At 38.9% G+C, this 21,583-nt stretch overlaps 1 protein-coding gene across 21 annotated transcripts in view; it reads left to right on the forward strand.

Moving 5' to 3' along the window:
* VPS13B (vacuolar protein sorting 13 homolog B) overlaps positions 1 to 21,583 on the forward strand; it is a 779,033-nt gene that overhangs the window by 379,386 nt on the left and 378,064 nt on the right. For all 21 annotated transcript variants that reach the window (XM_089336373.1, XM_089336374.1, XM_051844658.3 and 18 more), the window contains 2 exons: positions 184 to 404; positions 12,437 to 12,640. In XM_089336373.1, coding sequence (XP_089192499.1) covers positions 184 to 404; positions 12,437 to 12,640 — 425 coding nt within the window. The remainder of the gene's footprint in view (positions 1 to 183; positions 405 to 12,436; positions 12,641 to 21,583) is intronic.

Here is a 21,583-nt window from a genome sequence, read left to right on the forward strand (position 1 = left end):
TATGTTATAGATATAAACATTTTAAAAGGTAACTTTTTAATAGCACATAAATTGTTTAGCAATTTTGTTTCTAGTATATGTGCTATTCATTACACAGTATTGAGTACTTTGTATTTCAGGTACAAACAGTAGTTTACTATAAAGTGACTATTGTGTGTTTGTTCTTCCCAATTTCTTTATCAGGTGATGCTTTTCCTTGGACCATCAACTTGCATCATTTTAGCATATATACCCTCCTTGGAAAACAAGTGACTCTTTCTTTAGTGGAGCCTATGGGCTGTACCTCTACCCTAGCTGTCACATCTCAGAAACTCCTCGCTACGGGACCTGATACTAGACATTCATTTGTTGTCTGTCTTCATGTTGACCTAGAATCACTGGAGATAAAATGCTCTAATCCCCAGGTTGGTACATTTGATTTATGAAAGGAAATTAAGGTAATGCAATTTTAAAAGAATTGTTTTCTATTTTGGTGAAAGAGTTCTCTTCTATTAAGCATCGTATCTTTTTTTTTTTTTTTTTTACAGGCAGTTAGACAGTGAGAGAGAGAAAGGTTTTCCTTTTTCTGTTAATTCACCCCCTAAGTGGCTGCTGCGGCCAACGCGCTGCGCCGATCCAAAGCCAGGAGCCAGGTGCTTCCTCCTGGTCTCCCTTGCGGGTGCAGGGCCCAAGGACCTAGGCCATCCTCCACTGGCTTCCCAGGCCATAGCAGAGAGCTGGACTGGAAGAGGGGCAACCGGGACAGAACCTGGTGCCCCAGCCGGGACTAGAACCCTGGGCGCCGGCGCTGCAGGCGGAGGATTAGCCTAGTGAGCCGGGGCGCCAGCCAGTATCTTATCTTTTTTTTAAACTGGGCCATCAGATCAGGGTGGTTAAATTAAGAATTGCTTTGAGGGGCCAGCGCCGTGGTGCAGTAGGTTAATCCTCCGCCTGCACTGCTGGCATCCCTTACAGGCGCCAGTTCGAGTCCCGGCTGCTCCACTTCCAATCCAGCTCTCTGCTATGGCCTGGGAAAGCAGTAGAAGATGGCTCAAGTCCTTGGGCCCCTGCTCCCATGTGGGAGACCTAAAGGAAGCTCCTGGCTCCTGGCTTCAGATCGGCACAGCTCTAGCCATTGTCGCCATATGAGGAGTGAACCAGTAGATGGAAGACCTCTCTCTTTGTCTCTCCCTCTCAGTGTCTATAACTCTACCTCTCAAATAAATAAATAAATAATCTTTAATAAAATATTTTAGAAAAAGAATTGCTGTGAAGCTGTCTCAAGTTTTGTAATTTAAACTCTTCTGAAAATGTCATGGTGACAGCATAAATGCGTCTTTTGGCTGATGGAATAAATTCAGTTGCAGATGTAAGGCTTCTAATCACTAAAGAACTATTTTGCTTCCTGACTAGAAGAGTATGTTGTGATGGTAATTGTTTCACTCAGATTTGCACTCAGAACTTCTTGACTCATCATGTAATATTTTTTAAACGAAAATAGCACTGTTTACTATTTTGTTAATTGTAAGATTTCAGTTGTCCTAGGATCATTATATTATTCAGTTTGATGATTTGATACGAATTGAGATCACCTGGGTTTGTGCAAATTTTTAATAGCTTAAAACTTTTAAAGTAGGTTCAAATGTCATTCCGTGTTTTATAGACCCTCCTTATCGATGACCTTTCTTTTCTTCTCCCGCCATATACTATGCTGTTTAGTATAAATTTTTTATAAATTTGTGTACTTTGAAAAGATTTGACCTACTGATAATATTGATGAGGGCCTTATTAAAAAATCCATATAATTAGAATTATAATAAGGCATTGATATTAAACATACACTATTGTAAAATCTTTTTTTAAGATTTATTTTATTTATTGGAAAGGAAGAGCAACAGAGAGAGAAAGAGAAATAGAGATAGAGAAGCAGCAAGAGAGAGCACTTCCATCTGCTGGTTCACTCCCCAAATGGCCTCAACTCCCAGGGCTGTGCCAGACCGAATTCAGGAGTCAGGAGCTTCTTCCAGGTCTCCCACATGGGTTCAGAGTCCCATACACTTCAGCCATCTGCTGCTGCTTTCCCAGATGGATTGGCAAGGAGCTGGATTGGAAGTGGAGTATCCAGGACTGGAACTGGTGCCCATATGAGATTCCAGCTTTGCAAACAGTGGCTTTACCTGCTAAGCCACACTGCCGTCCACCTCCCCCCACCTTTTTTTTTTTTTTTTTGAGATTTTCTGTCATAAAATCTTAAGAGCTCTTCCACCATTATGTTTCTTTGAAAATAAGTAGTGAATACTTTTGAATGATACTAAATATTGTGGTTTTAGTGGTCACTTGCCATTCTTTTATGACCAATAGGGATATATTCATAGAATAGAAAACTTATGAAGTGATTTACTATCTTTTAGATTACTCTCAGAATACTTCTGCTAATGGTTGCTTAAAAATGTTTCCAAGGGGAAATGAAACTGTGATGGGTTGAATTGTGTCCCTACACAAAGACTTGTGAAGCTCTAACCACTTATATCACAGGAAGTGATCTTGCTATGTGATAGGGTTGTTAGCAGATAATCAAGGTAAAATGAGTCCATTAGGGTGAACCCTAATCCATTGTGACTGGTACTTATAAAGAGGGGAAACTTGGAGATCCACAGAAGGTAATGTGAAGATGCACTTGGCAAGTACCATCTGAACACAGAACCAGACTTTGAATTGAATTGGTGCAGCCACCGGCCATCATGAGAAGCTCAAAAAGGAGGGAAGGAATGATTTTTAGAGTCGAAGATGGTATATGGTTTTCATAGTACCTTGAGAATTTTAGCCTCAAGAACTGTAGACAGTAAATTTCTCATTTGAAGCCACCGATTTAATTATCCTTTATTATCCCAGTTCTACCAATAAAATTTAAAGAACAAATTCAACTTCTGTAGATCCTGTGTCACAGAAGTTAAAAAGAAACTCATAAGAGATCCATTCATAATATGGCAGCATAAAACCACCTCAGACTACCTTCTGTTTATATACTGTGGTAAAAATGCAAAAATTAACAGTTGACTACCACATAAATGAATGTTTTCAAATTCTTTTGACTCTCAAATTTTAAAAAAATAATTAAATTGCAAAATGACTTGAATATAGAAATATTTTCATGGTGTTTAGAGGAAAGCAGTGTGAATGGAGAAATAGAAAGTTTAAAAAATCAACTGAAATTAAATTTTAGAATTAAAAATTATATCTGAAAGAAGAAAAGTATATGATATGAGCTTGAAGGTAATATGGAGTTGGCAGAAGAATCACTGAACTCATATATAAATCAGTAGAAACTATTTTATTTTGAAAGCTAAAGCAATAAAAATATTAAAAATGAGCAGAGCTTCAGTGGTTGTGGTTTAAAAGCATCTAATATAACGTAATTGTAATTCCAGAAAAAGAAGAGAGATTCAGGCAGAAAAAAAATGAAGAAATAATTGGGTAAAACTTCCCAAATATGGGAAGACAGGTTTTACATATTCAAGAAATTTACATAATCCCAAACAGGTTAATGCAAAGAAAAATACAATTGGACACATTGTGTCCTGAAAAAAGAATGACAAAGTTTATAAGGGTGTGTATTTGGCGAATTTGTTACATTGCCATTTGGGATGCCCACATGTTATGTCAGGGTAGCTAGGTTTGAATGTTGGTTCTACTTCTAATCTGACTTCCTTCTAATGGGCACTCTCAGAGGCAGTGAGTGATGACTCAAGTATTTGGGTCCCTGACTCTCATGAGGGAGAGCTGGGTAGAATTCTGTGCCCCTGACTTCTCTAGAAATTTGGGAATGAACCAATAGATGGAAAATCTCTCTTGTCTCTGTCTCTCTGCATTTCAAATAAAATTAATAACATTTTTTAACAACTAAAACATAATAATATAAAAAATCCAGGAGATCACTTTTAAGAAAAGACACATTACATATAAGAAAGAATGATTTTTTTTTTTTTTTTTTGACAGGCAGAGTGGACAATGAGAGAGAGAGAGACAGAGAGAAAGGTCTTTCTTTGCCGTTGGTTCACCCTCCAATGGCCGCCGCGCCCGGCGCACTGCGCTGATCCGATGGCAGGAGCCAGGTACTTCTCCTGGTCTCCCATGGGGTGCAGGGCCCAAGCACCTGGGCCATCCTCCACTGCACTCCCTGGCCACAGCAGAGAGCTGGCCTGGAAGAGGGGCAACCGGGACAGAATCCGGCGCCCCGACCAGGACTAGAACCCGGTGTGCCGGTGCCGCAGGCGGAGGATTAGCCTAGTGAGCCGCGGTGCCGGCCGAAAGAATGATTTTAATCAGTGCAGATTTCTCATTAGAAACCAGCAAAGTCCTGGTTGCCCCTCTTCCAGGCCAGCTCTCTGCTGTGGCCAGGGAGTGCAGTGGAGGATGGCCCAGGTGCTTGGGCCCTGCACCCGCATGGGAGACCAGGAAAAGCACCTGGTTCCTGGCTCCTGCCATCGGATCAGCGCGGTGCGCCGGCCGCAGCGTGTCGGCCGCTGCGGCCATTGGAGGGTGAACCAACAGCAAAGGAAGACCTTTCTCTCTGTCTCGTCTCTCTCTCTCTCATTGTCCACTCTGCCTGTCAAAAAAAAAAAAAAAAAAAAAAGAAACCAGCAAAGATGGATGGCATTGAAACTATATCTTTTCTCTATTTTCCATAAACATTTTTATTTTTCTTTCTTTATTTTTTTTAAAGATTTGTTTATTTTATTTGAAAGGCAGAGTTACAGAAAAAGAGAAAGGGAAAGGCACAGAAAGAGATCTTCCATCTGCTGGTTCACTCCCCAAATGGCTGCAACAGCCATGGCTAGGCCAGTACAAAGCCAGGAGACAAGAGCTTCTTCCAGGTCTCTCATGTGGGTGTAGGGGCCCATCACTTGGGCTTTCCTCCAGTGCTTTCCTAGGCACATTTACATGGAGCAGGATCGAAAGTAGAGCAGCTGGGACTCGAACCAGCACCCATATGGGATGCTGACACTACAGGCAGCGGCTTCACCCACTACACCACAGGGCCAGCCCCTTCTACAAACTTCAAAAAGAATTTTTTTATAATAAAGAGAACAGATTACATATATTTCATTGGTACAATTCTAAGAAGATAATGATACATCCCTCCCTCCCTCTCTCCTTCCGTCAATCCCCTCCTTCTTTTCTATTTTTCTTCACATGAGAGATCTGGATTCATTACCAGGCTTCTAGCTTCAGCATGCCCTGGCTCAGCCATTGTAGCCATTTCAGGAATAAACCAGTGGATGGAAGATACTTCTCTCTCCCCCTCTCTCCCCCCTCTCCCCCTCTCTCCCCCCTCTCCCCCTCTCTCCCCCTCTCTCCCCCCTCTCCCCATCTATCCCCCCCTCTCCCCCTCTCCCCCTCTCCCCCTCTCTTCCCCCTCTCCCCATCTATCCCCCCCTTTCCCCCATCCTTCCTCTCCCCCTCTCTCCCCCCTCCCCATCTATTCCCCCCCTCCCCCCTCCCCCCTCTCCCCCCTCTCCCCATGTATCCCCCCTCCCCCTCTCTCTCCCCCCCCCTCCCCCTCTGCCTCCATATCTCTCTTTCTCTCCCTCTCTTTCTCTCCCTTCCTCTCCCTCTCTTTCTCTCTCTCCTTCTCCCTCCCTCTCCCTCCCTTTCCCTCCCTCCCCCTCTTCTCTTTATACATATATAAAAATGTAGGATGCAGGCATTATAGGTGGCCCAACCCACTGAGCCACAGCACCAGACCACAGGATGCCTGCTTTCAACAGATGTTCCATAGATTAAAGTCCACAGCAATTCACATTAATCTAGATAAATATATAAAGATAAGAAAGAATATAATTTTTTGTGCATGGAAAAATGCTAATAGAAAATCTCAGAGGAGTCTAAGAGACTACTACTAAAACTAATAAACATACCATGATTTCAGAAAACAAAGTTAATATATAAAAACCAGTTTTAGTTTTTTTATTATTTGTTTTTATTTTTATAAGATGAACAAGTTTCATGTATTTTATTAATACAGATTTAGGAGCATAGTGATACTTCCAGTTCTACCCTCCCTCTTACACATGCTCCCATCCTCTCTACTCATTCCTTTCTTATTCTTTCTTTTCATTTTTATTAAAACATAATTTCAGTTTATTTTATAATCAAGCTTAACCCTCCACTAAGTAAAAAATTCAACAAATATAGTAAGAAGGAAAAAACATTGATCCTCAACAGAAGAGACAAGAGCTATAAATAATAAATCTCAGAATGTCAATTTTGCTCATATAGACATTACATTTTTTGTACTGTATTAGTTACCATAGATCAGAGAAAACATACAATATTTGTCTTTTTCGGACTGCCTTATTTCACCAAGCATAATGGTTTCCAGTTGCTTTCATTTTGTTGCAAAAGACAGGATTCCATTCTTTTTTCATTACTGAGTAGTATTTTAAAGTGTGTATGTACCACATTTCCTTTATTCAGTCATCATTAGATGGACATCTGGGTTGATTCCGTATCCTAGCTATTGTGAATTGAGCTGCAGTCAACAATGGGGGTACAGATAACTCTTTAATACACTGATTTCATTTCCTTTGGCTAAATTTCCAGGAATGGAATGGCTGGATCATATGGTAGATCTATTTTCAGATTTCTTTTTTTTTTAAGATTTATTTATTTATTTATTTATTTGAAAAACAGAGTTAAACAGAAAGAGAAGGAGAGGCAGAGAGAGAGAGAGAGAGAGAGAGAGAGAGGTCTTCAAGCCACTGGTTCACTCCCCAGTTGGCCACAACAGCCGGAGCTGCACTGATCCAAAGCCAGGAGCCAGGAGCTTCCTCCAGGTCTTCCCACATGGGTGCAGGGACCCAAACTTTTGGCCATCTTCTACTGCTTTCTGAGGCCATAGTAGAGAGCTGGATTGGAAGTGGAGCAGCCAGGACATGAGGGATGCTGACACTGAAGGCAGCAGCTTTACCCACTATGCCACAGTGCCTGTCCCTTGCCTTTTTCTTAACTGGATTGTTTTGTTGTGGTTGAGTTTCTTCAGCTTTTTATAAATTCTGGATATTAATCCTTTATCAGTTGCATTATTTGCAAATATTTTCTCCCATGTCCGTTCCCTTTGTTGAGTGTTTCCTTTGCATGGCAGATGCTTTTTAGCTTGTTGTAATCCCATTTGCTTAATTTATCTTTGCTTTTGCTTCTGGGGTCTTGCAGTGTTTCCCTAATGTTCTCTTCTAGTCATAGTAGCCCTGGACTTTTTTTATTTGGAGGGGCTTTATTATTGATTCAATCTCTGTCTTGATTATTGGTCTTTTTTGGCTTCCTACATCTTCATGAATCAATTTTGGTAGATTGTATGTGTCTAGAAATGAATCCATTTCTAGATTTCCCAATGTGTTGGAATATAGCTGTTGTAATTACTGATGATTCTTTTTATTTAAGTGGTATCTGTTGTTACATCTACCTTTTCAGCTCTGATTTTATTGTTTTATTTTATTTTATTTATTATTTAATTATTTTATTTATATTATTTTATTTTATTCTCTCCCCCCCTTTTTTTTGTTTGGGACAATAGTGTATCAGTTTTGTTTATTTCTTCAAAAAAAACAGCTCTTCATTTCACTGATATTTTGTACTTTTTTTGTTTTCAATTTTGCTTTCTTATCTAATTTTAATTTTTCTTTCATCCTACTAATTTGGGGTTTGGTTTGTTATTGTTTTTCTAGGTCCTTGAGTTGCATTGATTCATCCTTTATTTGATGCCTGTATAATTTCTTGACAGACAGTAATTGGTCTCAACTTTCCTCTTACCACTGCTTTTGCAATATCCCATAAGTTTTTTTTTTTTTTTTTACTTGAAAGAGCTACAGAGAGAGGTAGAGCCAGAGGGAGAGAAAGAGAGGTCTTGCATCTGCTGGTTCACTCCCCAAATTGCCACAATGGCCAGACCCAAGCTGATCCGAAACCAGGAGCCCGGAAGTTCTTCCTGGTCTCCCACACAGGTGCAGGGGCCCAAGCACTTGTTCCAGGCCACAGCAGAGAGCTGAATCAGAAGTGGAGCAGCCAGGACTTGAACCATTTCTCATATGGAATGCTGGCACTGCAGGCTGGGGCTTTAACCTGCTACTCCACAGCTTTGACCCCTCCCATAAGTTTTGATATAGTGTATTGTCATCTTCATTCATTTCCAGGAATTTCCTTATTTCCCTTTTGATTTATTCTATTATTGACTGTTCATTCAGTGGCCTGTTGTTCAGTCTCCTTGTGTTTGTATATTTTCTGGAAATTCTTAGGTTGTGAATTTCCAGTTTTGTTCCATTGTGGTCTAAAAAGATACATGGTATGATTTCAATTTTTTTGAATTTGATGAGACTGTCTTTATGGTCTTGTGTATGGTCTATAATAGAGAAAGGTCCACACACAGATGAAAAGAATTTATATTGTTGAACTGTGGGATGAAATGTTCTGTAGATATAAGTTGGATCCACAGTGGCAATTAGTTCTGTTGTTTCTTTGTTGATTTTCTGTCTAGTTGGTCTGTCCTTTCATGAAAGAGTGGTATTGAAGTCTCTCATTAATACTGTATTGGAATCTGTGTCTCCTTTTAGATCCATTAACATTTATTTTAAATAGCCAAATGCCAGGCCATTGGGTGTACATACATTTATTATAGTCACCTCTTGTTGAATTGATCCCTCAATCATTATATAATGCCCTTCTTTGTCTCTTTGAACAGCTTTTGTGTCTATTTTTTTTATATTAGGATGGCTATTTTTTTGATCTTAGGATGGCTACTCCTGCTAGTTTTTGCTTGCTATCCATTAGCATGGAATACCTTTTTCCATCCTTTTACCTGCTACTCTGCTCATGATCTAGCTTCCTGCTATTGCTCTTTCTGGGAGATAGTATGTTAATAGTTCAGGTACTTGAGTCTCTGCCACCTACATGGGTAACCTGAATGGAATTCCTGGCTCCTAGGCTAACCCTGGCTAACCCTGACTGTTGCAGGTATTTAAGAAGTGAATCAGTGGATGGAAGATTTCTTTCTCCCTGTGTCTCTTTCTCTCTCTGTGGCTCTGTCTTTTGAATTAATTTTTTTTAAATATATAAGAAAAAGATGAACTATTACAGAAGAAATAGTTGGAGATGATAGATTTTTTAAATTCATTGTTTTGTTTAAAAGTAGCTTAATCTCTGTGTAAAGCCACAGATAATATCCCCCTGCTTGTTAGATTTGCATAGCAGGGACCTCTTACCTTAAGGACTTAGGACAGACTATTACAGCTATGCTTACTACCCTGCTCAAATTGTAATCCCTGCTAAACAAAATCAATTCTTATCATATTGTGATTTTAGTCTTAGACTCTGCTATCAGTAATCTTTTTGAAATTTTCTTTTACTTTGAGATACTCATTCGTTTTGTGATTTTTTTATGGTATCTTTTAAATGTAATATTGTCACAATAATGTATCTTTATTTTTCTACCTCTTTTGGACCTAAGTCTAGATTTTTTTGTCATTTAAACATAAACCAAGTCAAAGCTGTGTTTGGCTTGTTTTTTCCTACTTATATCTAGTCATTTTCTTTTACCCTTTCATTCATCATTTGGTTGCTAGTTACTCTATCATCCAGCTCCCCAGACACCAAGATTCACAAGATTAGCCAGGAAGTTTGAGATATTTATGAAAATGCTTCGTTAATTCAAAAATGCTGTGTGAATATCTTTTTGTTAGTTTAGACTGACCCTGATTAAAATGTGAGACCCTCTTTATGAATGAGTATTACTTTCCCTAGTGGGATGTTAACAATATTCCTGAAGACAGTTGAAACCACAAAAATAGCACAGCACTGAAAAGCCAGTGTGTTCTCAAAGATTTGGTGAGGGGTTAATGCTCTTAATATTCTCATGTGCTCTAAATATTCTCATTCATCATCCTAAATTGTAATGATAAAACCTCAGAATCAACTACACCTTTTTTCTTTAGCTTACGTTTCCAGACTTGCTCTGTATTCTGTCAAAATTCTAAATGATAACTTAGTTTTTGTTTCCCAAATGAGTTCAGCATATATTTACTGAGTACTACATGTAAGACAAACCTAAGGGAAATAAAGATGAATAAAACAAAATCATGTATAGCTACATCATAATCCAACTATTGAAAATCACAGATAAATGGCAAGTCTTGAAGTATCACAGAAAAGTGCTATATGACACAAAATTATTGAACCTAGATTTGATCAATACCTTTTTATAAGACAGTATGAAGGACAGAAAAGTCACATATTTACATTGTAAAAATAAAAAAGAAATTTAACCAAGAACTATAAATCCAGCAAAAATGACTCATTTTCTCTTTTATTTCAACAAATTTTAAACCAGTTGTTTTTGGAGCAGTAGAACTTTGAGATATCAAATGGTCTTGTTAGACTTTCCTGTTTGTTAACTTTTTGATGATATCCTATTTGTACAAAACTTAAAAACACTAAAATCTGGAGGTTGCTTTTAGTCTTAGAATTGGTGGCGATTGTCACACTACAGTTTTTCTTGTAACAAAGTCACTTGTCATTGACTACATGTACTTCCTCTTAAGTGGCTTTGATTGCCATAATGTTTCAGTACAACCTGTATGATAAAAGTTGAACATTTATCCCCAAATTTCTTCCCTTATTTCTTTTTATTTATTTATTTATTTTTGACAGGCAGAGTGGACAGTGAGAGAGAGAGACAGAGAGAAATGTCTTTCTTTGCCGTTGGTTCACCCTCCAATGGCCACCGCGGCCAGCGCGCTGCGGCCGGCGCACCGCGCTGATCTGAAGCCAGGAGCCAGGTGCTTCTCCTGGTCTCCCATGGGGTGCAGGGCCAAAGGACTTGGGCCATCCTCCACTGCACTCCCTGGCCACAGCAGAGAGCTGGCCTGGAAGAGGGGCAATCAGGACAGAATCCGGTGCCCCGACCAGGACTAGAACCCGGTGTGCCGGCACCGCAAGGCAGAGGATTAGCCTAGTGAGCCGCGGCACCGGCCCTTATTTCTTTTAAAATTTGGAAAATATGAATTCTTTGTTAGCAGCTTTCTTCTTTGTAAATAAAGATGTTTAAGCTTTGTGTCAACGTTTGACACTTTAAACATACAATATACTTGTTGAATTTCATACTTTTTAATGGAATCAATTTAAAAAGTAATGATTTGGTTTAATGGTTAAAAGAATCACAAGTAGTGACAATAAAAACAGCATCGTTTCTTTAAGTGTATAAACTTTATGCACTTAGAAGTCTATGCAATCTGCTTTCTTTGGCTTACATTCTCGATTTATCAGTACTAATTGTTTAAGAAAAAGCAAGATAATCTTCAGAAATTTGATTGCCAATAAAGTTATTTTAGAGAGAAGCTTATTCATAATTATAAGTGACAAAATAAATAGAACTAAATTTTTCAAAGACCTTTTGGAGATATATAGCCATTAGATTATTTTTAAACTGAAATAGCTAGAATCTAATATTTGCGACATTGTTACACAGAAAAGCAGAAGAAAACTGTATACTCAAATACTGTTTTATATCAAGTAAGGGTTGACAACACTGTTTTTATGCATCTGTTCTGCCCACATAAGAAGCCAGCTTCATCATCTGGATGTGTCCTGGGGCTGAAACTTCTTATAAATATGAGAATTTCACTTTTTAAAAAAATGGCAAACAGAATATGGTATCCAGCTGTGGATTTGCTTATATATTGTGTTTGCGTTTTTTTTTTTTAACTTGGGCTTGTTTTATACAGTATATGGCAATAAGTTGTCATACAAATTCCATGATTAATGCTTATTTATGAAGTCTTGTGTAAATATCTTAGAACTCAGTCAAACAATGTGCAAGTTAAACAGTTTTTTTCCCCTGAATATTGGAATGACATATCCCAAGGGAATAGTAGATTGGCTATGTTCTTTATCTATGTAAGCCTCATATGTAAGAGTTTCCTTTTAGTATTTTATGTTATATCATTCTTTCTCAGTTTGTTTTGCTAAGAAAGCAACCTAGTTTCAAATTTATTACTCAGAAAAATAGAAAAATTGTTTGGAAATTATTCAGAAATAAGGGTGGTAATTATTTCTTATTGCACCAAATAAATACATATAGTAACACTTTTTTGTTTTATAATTTTGATTCTATTCTCTATTTAGGAGGCATTTGTATTTGTTCTCTTGTTCATATATTGAAGTGTTCCATTATAATCTGTGTTTATATTACCATGTTTTTAACCCACAAAAGTGCTTACGTGATTGTAAAATATCTCACTGTAAATATGAGGGAGACTTCAGGTATGAATAAGTAATGATCAGTGAAATACTACATTTGTATGTGTGTATTCTTGTTTCCCCAGACTACTTTACTTTCTCATATGTAGTATTTTAGTGTGTTGTGACTAGAAGTTGAAAACCTTCTTTCTTCTTTTTCTCTTACACTCAGGTCCAGCTCTTCTATGAGCTAACTGATACCATGAATAAGGTCTGGAATAAGATTCAGAAGAGAGGCAATCTCAATCTTTCTTCAACCTATCCAGAGACAATTGCCGGGCCTGTCCCTAATTCTCCAGTTAGAAGCAGTGTAGGCACAGCTCCTCCGGATACTAGCACATGCAGCCCATCTGCTGACATTGGAACTACTACTGAGGTAAGTGTTTTTGAAAGATTTTGTTACCAAGTGAAGGGTGATACATACATAACACAGAGTTCCCTATGGTGACTGTGAATGAAGATGACCTCACCACTCTGGAAGCTGTCAGATTTAGAAGACGCATTAAAGAGCTGTGGTAGCTTTGAGTGTGTATTGCTGTTCCAATTTTAGGTACATCATTTTTTTAATGATTTATTTGTATTTATTTGAAAGCCAGAATTACAGAGAGAGATCTTCCATCTGCTGGTTTACTCTCTAAATGGCTGCAACGGCCAGGGCTAAGCCAGATCAAAGCTAGGAACTTGGAAATACATTGAGGTCTACCTTCTGGGTGGTACAGGGCCAAAGTACTGGTGCCATCTTCGGCTGCTTTCCCAGGCACATTAGCAAGGAGCTGGATGCGAAGTAGGGCAGCCAGTACCTGAACTGACACTCAAATGAGATGCCAGCATCCTAGACAATGGGTTAACCAGCTAGCCATAGGTATAATGTTTTTATCACTGTGAGTTGATTGTAGTAGTTCAGAACAGTACAGCTCTGTAGAATGTTAAAAACTGAGACACAGTAAAGGTACATTTCCTTATAGGTGTGGAAATATCTAAAGTAAGTGAAAAAGAGATTTATGTTTCTCCTTTATCTCTTTGCTTCTCCTCTTTTTTGAACCTCAGTATTGTTATTGCCTTTAGTTAACAACAGTTACCAACCCTGCCAGATGCAATGCATTCTCCTTCTTTCTTACCCAACCTTAACTTCACCCAGCAAACCAGTGCGCCTTCATTTAACAAAGACTGCATAGCACCCTCTCTGCTATACTGAAATGAAATAATTGCATATATTTATAATTTTAAAAATGTATAATTTTATTCATTAATTTTGAAAGTCTGAGATACACACATGCACAACACACACACACACAGACCTTCCATTCACTGATATACTCCACAAATACAAGTGACAGCTAGGGCTTGACCAGACCAAAGCTAGGAGCCAAGAACTCCATCCAAGTCTCACACATGTTGGCAAGGACATAAGTACTTGAACTATCACCAGCTGCCTCACTGGGTATGCATTAACAGGAATCTGTAATCTGAAGTGAACCCAGGCACCCCAGTATAGGATACAGGTGTCCCAAGTGGCATCTTAACCATTGTGCCACATCCTCAACCCCAGTCTTTTAAATAAAATATAAGGGATAAATAAAAAAAATTCTTTTAAGGTACAATAATTTGTATTACATTGTTTAATTGGGTTGGCATGGCCACAATAGAAGCCCCAGTGGAATAGTCAGGTTCATGAATTACTCTGAATGTGATGTCCATGAATAGGCTGTACAGGTCTGCTAAATAGCATACGTGGTATTGCTGTTGATGCTATACTTCTCTGAAATAGTAACAAAACTCTTAATATAGTTTCAAACAAAATATCATTCAAGGCCGGCACCGCGGCTCAATAGGCTGATCTTCCACCTCGCGGCGCCGGCACACCAGGTTCTAGTCCTGGTCGGGGCACCGGATTCTGTCCCGGTTGCCCCTCTTCCAGGCCAGCTCTCTCCTGTGGCCAGGGAGTGCAGTGGAGGATGGCCCAAGTGCTTGGGCCCTGCACCCCATGGGAGACCAGGATAAGTACCTGGCTCCTGCCTTCGGATCAGCGCGGTGCGCCCGCCGCAGCGCCCATTGGAGGGTGAACCAACTGCAAAAGGAAGACCTTTTTCTCTGTCTCTCTCTCTTACTGTCCACTCTGCCTGTCAAAAAAAATCATTCAAGCTTCCATTTCAGTTCAGTAGTTGTCTTGTGGAATCTCTTAGTGTTGAAATCATGCAAAATTAAAAAACAGAATTGCTGGGGATGGCATGGTGGTGCAGCAGGTTACCCATCACTTGTAGTGCTTCCATCCTGCATTGGAGTGCTGTTTAGAATTCTTGGCATTCTGCTTCTGATCCAACTTCCTGCTAATGGACTTGGAAAGACAGTGGAAGATAGCTCAAGTACTTGGGTCCCTGCCACATGCATAGGATACCAACTGCTGTTGCACTTGGGGAGTGAACCAGTGGATGGAAGATGCATCTCTCTCTCTCTCTCTTTTTCTCTCTCGTCCCCATTCCCCACCCCCTTTTTTGTCACTCTGGTTTTCAAATAAATAAATTTTTTTTAAAAATCATTTTGTATTTAGATCTGAAATGGATTTTTGCCCATATATTTTTGAATAGGATTTTCATCAAATTGAATATTTCTAGGACAGTCTATTTTCACAGACTGCCCTATTCTGCACAAGACCTCTTGAATCATCCTTAACTCCTAATCCTCAAATGCCAGTAGTGATACTAAATCATTGAGTCAACCAAAATATCCTCATTTGTTTCCAAAACACCCCTTAGAAGGCTGAAGTTTCTCCTTGGAGATAAACTTCTCAGTAGTAGATTGAGGCAGAAGTTGTGTTTTTGTTTCTGCGTGGGTAAAGACACCTTTTCCTCTAAATACAAAACCATCGGCAAACTATAGATTGGGAAAAACATGAAAGAAGATGTTCATTTCTATTGTCTTCAAATCAGTAAAAGCAAACCAGTTCAATTAAAAGGGCAAATTTCACCTATTAGGCTATTAAGCACGTTCAAGTAGATCTGTTTAACCCCTTGCTTTAGCAACTTCTCTAGCCCTCCTCATTTCAAATCTTAAGAAATATAGTAATCTACATGTTGGTATATCTTTGTTTCTTTTTCCAAATGAAGAAAATATAGAAATCTAAAAATGAGTCCTCAAGAATTTAATGGGGCATGTTGTTATGTTAAAGTTATGAATTGTTTCTTGGAGGTTCCAAATGTTATTAGTGTATAAAAGCTTTGGGAAGAAAATCATTTAGCTGTATGAAATGCAGCAGTTTGTAAATTTATTCAACTGAGGACCCCATTTTTCACAGTCCAATTATTAACATTGTGAAAAATACACATTGTGAAATACTTTGGAAGAGTAGTCAAAGGCTGAAGTTAGAAATTCCTGGATAAAGGTAGCACAAGTGAAATTTATAAATACAGTTAAATTTAGAGATATTCCAATGGCAGAAAGTAGAGTGTTCCATTAAACAAGTGTTTGCTAAGTACTCTCTTCACAGAGATGTCAAGCCAAACATGGCTTCCTGTTTTGAAAGTTTTTCTGGAAAAAGACATTTGAAAAACATTGGAAGTCTAGGAAAGACAAGGCTCATGCGGAATGGTCACAACTGTTGGTCATATTTCTAAGAACTACCATTCACAGAAGGGACAGTATAAGTGGTACACACTAGAATTATGTAGTATAACCCCTATACAAAAGAACCTAGTGGGCTTGATGCGAAACATAATAGGAATAAACATTTTCTATGTTTAAAGAGGAAAGGTGAACAAATTCATTATGTGAAATCTGTGAATACTTTGTAGAGGAAGGAACATTGGAGGTGAATCATAGAAAATGAGCAAAACATGGCTAATAATTTCGTTTTAGTGGGATTGTAATAAATCTGATAGACTAGAAGTATGGTGTCTTTATTAGCTAAAGTGAGGATGTTAAGAATGGCATTTAGGACCAGCGCCGCGGCTCACTAGGCTAATCCTCTGCCTTGCAGCGCCGGCACACCAGGTTCTAGTCCCGGTCAGGGCGCTGGATTCTGTCCCGGTTGCCCCTCTTCCAGGCCAGCTCTCTGCTGTGGCCCAGGAGTACAGTGGAGGATGGCCCAAGTGCTTGGGCCCTGCACCCCATGGGAGACCAGGATGAGTACCTGGCTCCTGCCATCGGATCAATGCGGTGCGCTGGCCGCAGCATGCCGGCCGCGGCGGCCATTGGAGGGTGAACCAACGGCAAAGGAAGACCTTTCTCTCTGTCTCTCTCTCTCACTGTCCACTCTGCCTGTCAAAAAAAAAAAAATGGTATTTAGAAAGGGATATTCTCTTAAAAATAAATTCTGATTTTAATAAATTCCTGCCATGATTGTAATTCATTGGAAATTACAATGTTGATAATTTGGAGGGTTATAAATATAAGTCATGAAAATGCTCATAGTGGATTTGTAGTTTTGTGTTTGCTGTGGATTTTCTGTGACCCATATGACAAGGATCGAAAAGTGAAAAGAATTCATTTAAAAGATTCATAAATTATCATTCAAGAAAACCCATGTACAAGCTGCTCAATGGTGTAGGATCTCTGCCCTGCTACCCAGTCCCACCCAGGAGTCCAGTTCTTTGAGAGAGAGGCTTCATTGCTAATTATCATTATTATTATTCACCAGTGAGAAAGCAAGAAAATATGTACTCAATCTGCCTCCCTGCCTGGGCGGGGCGGGGTAGGGAAAACTATTGATTGTGTAGGAGAAAGCTGGTATGAAGAAGTGCCCAACATGGCAGATCTTGATTGGAGATATGTGGAATCAGGCAGGCAAGGGAAGATGGACTTCTAATTCCAGATTTCTGTGTTTGAGAGACTCTGCTTCTGAAAGAGATCCTGTGTACTCACATTCCTGTGTTGCTGTGGGTGCGTTCCTTTGGTCAGATTCAGCCTCTACACATGCCCAAGTCCAAAATTTGCAGTTCTCTGCTTTAGGTTTACACTGTGTGTGTGCGGCCATTTCCTAAGAAGCAAAGACTTAAGATCCACTCTTAAAGCATAAAATGGAGAAACTTTCAGGAAACAAATGGGGACCCAGAGGACAGACATCTGGCACAGTTAAGATGCTGCCTGCAATACCTGCATCCCATATCACAGCACCTGAGGCTGAGTCCTGGGACCACTCCCTATCCCAGTTTCCTACTGATGTATTGGCACCCTAGGAGGCAACAGATGATGGCTCAAGTACTTGGTTCCCTGCCACCCATGAGAGAGACGTGGATGGAGTTCTAAGCTTTTGTCTTCAGCCTGGCCCAGCCCTGACTAGTATGGCATTTGGGGAATGAACCAGCAGATGGAAGATCTCTAGATCTCTTTCTCTTCCTGTTGCTGTCTGCTTCTTTCAAACAAAATAAAAATAAACAAATGAAAATTAAGAGAGAAAAAAGAATGAGAAAGCATAACAAGAGACTTTTATTGGGGAACATAAGTGAAAACCTTGGTAAGGAGCAGTGAGACAGGCAGCCAAGGGGTTGAGGAAAAGCTAGATGACAAAGAGACAAATATTTTCAAGATGTACCTGCTTCTCTGTTTTTCTCTCTCTCTTTTTTAATAATGTGGTCAAGAAAAGTGTTGCCTGGTTACTAGTAGCATCAAAATTCTATTCTTCATGCATAATATTCCATTATATGTATATAACATATTTAGTTTTGATCTGTTGAGGGATATTGGATTGTTTTCCCCTTTTGGCAATCTTTTGTAACACTACTTTGAACATTTTTGTGCGGGGATAATTTTTTTAAAAGATTTATTTATTTATTTATTTAAAAGGCAGAATTACAGAGAGGCAAAGGCAGAGGGAGGGAGGGAGGGAGGGAGGGAGGGAGGGAGAAGGGAGGGAGGGGTCTTCCATCTGCTGATTCATTGCCTGGATGGCTGCAACAGCTGGAGTTGCACTGATCCAAAGCCAGGAGCCAGGAGCTTCTTCCAGGTCTCCCACATGGGTGCAGGGGCCCAAAGACTTGAACCATCTTCTACTGCTTTCCCAGGCCATGGCAGAGAGCTGGATCAGAAATAGAGCAGCCAGGACATGAACTGGTGCCCATATAGGAAGCAAGCACTGCAGACGGCAGAATTACCCGCTGCGCCACAGTGCTGGCCCCTGATTAAGTTTTAAATAGTTTTTCCTTTAACAAATTATATGCATCTTATAAGGCTCGTGCCTGACAAACCCTTTTTAAAACTAATATATTACCAAAATGCTATTTTATTTTTTCTTTACCTTTTGAGTATGTTTATAACTGAGATATTTGGTTTAAAAATTAGAGGTAGGGGTAGGGAGAAGTTAAGGAAGTGCATCCAAGTATATTAAAGGTGTTTGACTCAGTGTTGATTTTCTAACTTAGAAGAACATATTTCTTTCAACTCACTATGATTTGCTTAGTACTATTGTGGATTATAGAATTATTATTATAGAATTATTATAGAATTATAGTAGCACTTAGAATTATTCCTGAATGTGTTCAAGCATATTTCAAAGTTTTGGCAGGAAATCTGTGTACCAAGGGGAAAATTGTAGTGTGTTTAGTTCCCATAGTAACCTTTGAAACAAAAAAATAGAATGTGAGCAATTTATTCTTCTAAGGTGTATTTTTTTTTCCTCCTGGGGAAAACTAAATTGTGTCTGCTACTCTCCTTTTCTTACAGGTTCTTTCCTCAGTCCTAATAATTTGTTTCCTCTGATTTTGGGTTAATAGTTTTGCAAAACTTAGTGGACAAATGTCTTTCTCTTAATTATGTCAATTTACAGCTGTATTGTAGAAAGATTTTTGTCATAAAGAGACCTTAGACCACAATTTTAATTTACATTCTATAAAAGCAAAACACAGTGAATAGAAATTAGAATCATGCAAGGTAGGGACTGGACTAATTCATGTTAGAGTGATTTAAAGTTAAGGAAGTCTATAGAACAGAAATTGGAATCAGATAGCTTGGCTTTCTATCTCTGCAAGTTATCACATTATTTAAACTCTCCGCTTTAACTTCATCTACTTTAAAATGGAAATAATATTAATTCCCATCTCAACTTACTGGTATAACTATTAACCAAGTTTATGTATAGTTTGCTTATATGCCTTATGAATATAAAATATCCCTCTATGTTCATTTTATTTCTCAAAGCTTGTATTTATTTGAGAGAAAGACAGAGGGAGAAAAAGCTCCCATCCTGTGGTTCACTTTCCAAATGCCCACAATGGTTGGGGCTTGGCTAGGCTGAGGCTAGAAGCTAGGAACTCAATCTGGGTCTCCTATATGGGTAGCAAGGATCCAACCAGTTGTACTCCTGCCCAGGGTACATTTTGGCAAGAAGCTATAATCAGGAGCAAAGCCAGGACTCACTCCACTCATTCCAGTATGAGTGTCCACTAGGCAAATTGCCCACCTCCCATCTGTATTTGTCTTTAATTTCAGTAAGATTTTGCTTTTTCTGTTAGAAGTCTTGCTCATCTTGTAATAGATTTATTACTTAGAATTTTATATTTTTATCTGAGATTATTATATACTTGATTGATCTCTGTTCTCTCCTTAGTTCTGATACTTTGATTACATTAGGTAGTTTTCAAATGTCAAACTGACATGTATCTCTGGAATAAACTTAATTGTGATATATTTTCCCTTTTTTTATTCTAAAGTTTTGTCTATTTGAGACACATGGACAAAAAGCTGTCACTCTGTGATTTACTCCCCAAATGACCCCAATGACCAGTGCTTGACTGGGGCTGACACTGAGAGCTGGAATCCCAACCAGGTCTCCCACATTGTTGATAGGAACTCAAATACTTGAACTATCACTGCTGCGCCCCAGTTCTGCCTTTGCAGGAAACTTGAATCAGGAGCCAAAGCTGGGGATTTAACCCAGGTACTCCAGTGAGGGACACCCACTTTCTAGTCTGAACCTCAAACATTAGGCCAAACGTTCACCCCATATTTTCCATCCTATAGATTGCTGGATTGAGCTTGCTAATTGTTTAGGTTTTTGGTATGTGTAGGCATGAATGAAACTAACTTTTAACATTTTTCTTTTGAAATGGCCTTATCATATTTTGGTATCAAGATCATGTGATTGTCATAGCATGAGTTGGAAAGTGTTCCTTCTTGTCTGCTGTCCGTAAAATTATGCTCTCCTTATGAAAAGTCTCAAGAGTCCCTGTATCATCCCATGGAAATAACATAGGAATCCTAATGGAAATGGCATTTGACTGTTTACCTATAGCACATCCCCTTTTTGAACTGGACAATCTTAGTTTAGGTATTATTTGGATATTGAAGTTTCAACTTACAAAACTGTTAGAAGAAAAACAAAATGGTAAGGACTGAATGGACCAAGGATAGTGATTTGATTAGTATAGAGGGAACAAATCAAGCATCTTGATCCTGTTCCCAGCTCTAATACTAATATTGCTGTGTTCTCAGAAATTGAATTAGCCTTTAGCCAGGAGCTTCCTCCAGGTCTCCCACTTGGGTTCAGGGACTGAAGGACTTGGGCCATCCTCTGCTGCTTTCCCAAGTGCACTAGCAAGGAGCTGTATGGGAAGTAGTACAACTGGAATTGGAACCAACACCCATATGGGATGCTGGTGCTGCAGGCTAAGGCTTTAACCTGCTGTACCACAGCACCAGCCCCTAGAAATTACATTTTATGCTATTTAGTAATAAAATAGCACTTAATTTTAAAACCTTGAAATCCACTGTAGTAGTCCGATTTATGTCAAATAAAGCAAATGATAACATTTATTATGGATGCTGAACATATATAATGTATTTTACTGTAGAATTATGATTTTCTTCTCATTAATTTTTATTGTTATAAAACACACAACATATACTTACCATTTTAAATATTTTTAAGTGTGATTCTGTGGCATAAAGTACATTCACATTGTTGTACAGTGGTCACAACCATCTATCTACAGAGCTTTTCATCTTCTCCAGCTGATACTTTATATCTAGGAAACAGTAACTTACTATGTTAATATTAAGTCTAGCAGTGTAGGAATGAGGGATGTCTTTTCACTTTTAATTTCATAGTTAGGTTTATTTCTAAATATTTTGTTCTTTAGGTGCTATTGTAAATGAAATTATTTTATTGATTTCTTTTTCTAACTGTTCACCATTAGTGTGTAGAAGCACAATTTTTTTTTTTTTATTTGAAAAGCAAAGTTAGACAGAGGCAGAGAGAAGGAGGGAAAACGAGAGAGAAGTCTTCCATCCATTGGTTCACTCCCCAAATGGCTGCAGCGGCCGGAGCTGTGCCAATCCAAAGCCAGGAGCCAGGATCTTCCTCCAAGTCACCTATGTGGGTTCAGGGGTC

This window comes from Oryctolagus cuniculus, chromosome 6, assembly GCF_051225735.1.
Source record: "Oryctolagus cuniculus isolate XC-2025 breed Fujian yellow rabbit chromosome 6, ASM5122573v1, whole genome shotgun sequence".
In the NCBI taxonomy this organism is placed as follows: domain Eukaryota; kingdom Metazoa; phylum Chordata; class Mammalia; order Lagomorpha; family Leporidae; genus Oryctolagus; species Oryctolagus cuniculus.